This window comes from Tupaia chinensis, unplaced genomic scaffold, assembly GCF_000334495.1.
Source record: "Tupaia chinensis unplaced genomic scaffold, TupChi_1.0 Scaffold000159_1, whole genome shotgun sequence".
In the NCBI taxonomy this organism is placed as follows: domain Eukaryota; kingdom Metazoa; phylum Chordata; class Mammalia; order Scandentia; family Tupaiidae; genus Tupaia; species Tupaia belangeri.
Genome location: NW_006159630.1, coordinates 225,768 through 229,406, shown reverse-complemented (window position 1 = coordinate 229,406; position 3,639 = coordinate 225,768). Strand labels below are relative to the sequence as shown.

The window sequence follows — 3,639 nt, the reverse complement described above, 5'->3', positions numbered from 1 at the left end:
CCAGAGGTGGAACATCGCCCAGGTCGTCCCCAGCTAATGCAGACAGGCCTGAGGGTCCGGTGGGTCTGTGTCCCCAGAGGTGGAACATCGCCCAGGTCGTCCCCAGCTAATGCAGACAGGCCTGAGGGTCCAGTGGGTCTGTGTCCTCAGAGATGGAACGTTGCCCAGGTTCCCAGCGAAAGCAGACAGGCCCGAGGGTCTGGTGAGCCTGTGTCCAACTGGTGACGAGCCTGAGATATTGCCTGAGGATACAGAGCAGCCGCCCACACAGCCCAGCTCTGGACCGGGCACTTACTGGGGTATCAGCAGCCGCCTCGTCCCTCTCCCTGGAGAGCCTTTGGATCTGAGCACAGTGTGGAAGTGCGCTCGGTGCTCGACGGTGTGACCTTTCGCATTCCCCAGACTTCAGAGCTTCTAGCCCAGTCTGCTGACGAGCGCCACGCCTGCGAGTCCTCAGTCAGGGCCACGGCTTGAGACCACGGTCCTAGAGGAGACCATGTCAGTACAAAACCTGGGAGTAACCTCGTCTCCTGCTTCTCTCCCCTGCGTTATTTTCTCAGGCCCGAAGAATGTTTGAAGGTGAGATGGCAAGCTTAACCGCCATCCTGGAAACAGACACAGTGAAGGTGCCCAAGCCCATTAAGGTCCTCGAAGGCCCAGGAGGTGGGAGCATGCTGGTGATGGAGCATCTGGACATGCACTCTCTGAGCAGGTGTGCCGGACACTCTCCGCTGGGTAGCTGTTTCCCCTGAGTGGTTCTTTTATCCCCAAAGCTTATACTTGCAGCCAAAATTTTGAGGGATTTTGTATTTAAAAAACCATGACTGGGCCATCCAGGTCGCATGATGGTTAAAGCAACTGGGTCCCACATGTCTGACTGCGTGGTTCAAGTCCTGGACCCAGGGACTTGAGAAACATGCCAGGCACATGGGTGTGCCTGCTCAGAATTCTGAGAGGAGAAGGGACTGCAGTGTGGCCGTCCCTGCTGGGGGTTCCTTCTCACTGCCTCTCTGTCTCTGCTCTCTCCAGAGAGCACATGCGCTCTATAACAAATTAAAAAGAAACGCCGTGGACCAGCAGATGGGGTCATGGTTACATCGCTGGACTTCCACGTAGTTGACCGTGGTCTGTGTCCCGGACCAGGTGGCTTAAAACTCATGCTGGCTGTGCATGCCCAAAGTCCCAAGAGGAGCATGGAGGAAAAGGGATTGTGGCATGGTCATCCTCCCGGGGGGTGATTTCTTAACTTTCTGTCTGTCCATCTCTTTGGTAAGCACACGTACCTTATAGCAAAAAATCTCTAAGAACATAAACACCTGTGACTTCATGCATAGTGGGTCTGCAGAATGAGCAGCATGTACTCTGTACAAGCCAAAGACAAGGGGGAAGCCGAGGGGCCAGCAGGCGGCACAGGGCTTGAGGGCTGGACTCCCATCAAGTCCTGTACGTCGCAGCTTGAGACTCAGGCCAGGCGGCATGTGTGTGCCTGGAATCCCGAGAGGAGAGGGGATTGCAGCATGGGCATCTACTGGGGGGTGATTTCTCACTTTCTGTGTCTGTCTCTCCAGCGAGCAGTTGCACCCTATAGCAAAATTCTCTCTCAAAGTGAAATGCTGAGAGAGGACCAGTTACAGACCTGGGTGAGGCTTGGAAAGACAGTAATTCGGAATGTGGGCCAGCCCATGGTGGTTAGAGAGCCAGACCTCACATGGCTGTCCGCAGTTCAGATCTCGGCCCCGGTGGCTTGAAGAACCTCGGTGCAGGTGTGAGCCCCAGACGCCGACAGGAGAGAATGGAGGAGGGAACTGCGGTGTGGCCGTGCCCTGGGGTGCTCTCCCCCTCGCCACCCTCCACCTGTCTCTTCCCAGCTAATGTGTGCACCCTGGCAGTTAAAAGATAAGGACGTAAGAGCACACCCAGCCCTCTGTCCCGTGTCACTTGTGTGGGCTCTCCCGAGTGTCCAGCCTACCTCGTGTGCCCTGAGCCTGTGCAGCTTTCCAGATAATGCATGTCAGCTCTTGGCACGCGTGTCACTGCTCGGTTGCTGTTTTTGGTTTCACAGTCATGCTGCCAAGCTTGGAACCCAGCTAGCAGATCTGCACCTGGACAACAGGAGGCGTGGGGAGACACTGCGCAAGGAGGCCAGCACCGTGGGTATGGGCCGCGCCGGCCACGAGCCGCCTGCCAGGGACGCGCTGCCAGGACGGGCTCCAGGCGGGTCAGGCTTCAGCTTGTGAGGGCAGGCAGGAATGGCAGCCCCCGTTGGCAGCGCGGTGGGCCATGACCACCTGACGAACAGCAGCCCCCGTCGGCAGTGCAGGGCTCATGGTGACCGTGCGATCTGGCGCCATGGGCGGGCCTGCCTGACAGGCAGCTTCAACCTGTGGTATACTGTCACTCTCACCTCCCCTCCCCGGCGGAGTATCTAATCAGTTTCTCTGGCTCTTTAGTGAGACCTTCAACCACAGTCTTTTTTCTTATAAGAATGGGCATACTGGGACCAGCAGTTAGCATAATGGCTGTGTCGCTGGAACCCATGTAGTTGACCACGGTTCGAGTCCCAGACCCGGTGACTTAAACTCACACCTGGCGCGTGTGCGTGTGTGCCCAAGATCCCGAGAGGAGAATGGAGGAGAAGGGATTGCGGCGTGACCATCCCCCCTGGGAGGTGATTTCTCGCTCTCTGTCTCTCTGTTGAGCACACGTGCCCTATAGCAAAACCTCTCCCCCCTAAAAAAAAAAAGGATTGGGAATACTCTACGTGTGTAATGACAGCCCTCGTGTCTGCCCTTCTAGAGCGTGGCGTGAAAGCAGCTGTAGGGAGTTGTCCGGCATCCCATCCTCTGACATTCGGTAGCCAGGGGCTCCATCTGGTCATTGCTAGGCAGAGTAGCTGACATTCAGAAACAGACACAGGAGACTGCTGCCCAGGGCAGACAGATGCCCCGACCTATGGGAATCTGCGGACAGCCCCCTTCACACTGCCTGTCCTGCTTCCCATGTCCAAGCTGTGGCGCTTTTTTTTAAAGATTCATTTAATGTTATTATTACTGGTATTTTTGGGTGGGGGAAGAGATTTTTCTATAGAGAGCATGTGCTTGCTGGAGAGAGCGCGTGAGAACGCTCCGCTGAGGGAGGGCCACACTGCAGGTCCTTCCCTCCAGTTTCCTCTTCGGATTTGGGGCACGTGTACACGTGCCTGGTGTGAGCTTCAAGCTGCTGGGTCTGGGATTCAGACTGCAGTGGGCCATATAGGAGCCTCGCACCTGAACCACTCTGCCACCTGCTGGCCCTGTCGTTATTTTTAATTTGCTATAGCGCACATGTACTCACCAGAGAGACAAAGTGAGAAAGCAAGCTACTAGTCAGGGCTTGAACCACGGTGGCCATGTGGGAATCCAGAGCCTTAACCGCTTCACCATCTGCTGGTCCCTGCCTGCTGGTCCCTACAAGGGTTTGATTTTAGGGAGCTGCCACAGATTGAGCAGTTTATCTGCGTTTTAAATGCCAATGTATGGCCCCTGAAAACCTTCCTTTTCTGATGGGCTGCTGACTGGATTCTTTTAATAATGTCCTCTTTTTTTCTTTATTTATTCACTCATTTATTTTAATTTGACCAAAGAGACACAAAGAGAGACA

At 55.3% G+C, this 3,639-nt stretch overlaps 1 protein-coding gene across 1 annotated transcript in view; it reads left to right on the top strand.

Annotated features, from left to right (window-relative positions):
• Positions 1–560: 560 nt before the first annotated feature.
• FN3KRP (fructosamine 3 kinase related protein) overlaps positions 561–3,639 on the top strand; it is a gene marked incomplete at its 5' end in the record, with an annotated part of 22,495 nt that continues 19,416 nt past the window's right edge. The window contains 2 exon segments of the mRNA XM_014586694.1: positions 561–712; positions 2,063–2,154. Coding sequence (XP_014442180.1) covers positions 561–712; positions 2,063–2,154 — 244 coding nt within the window.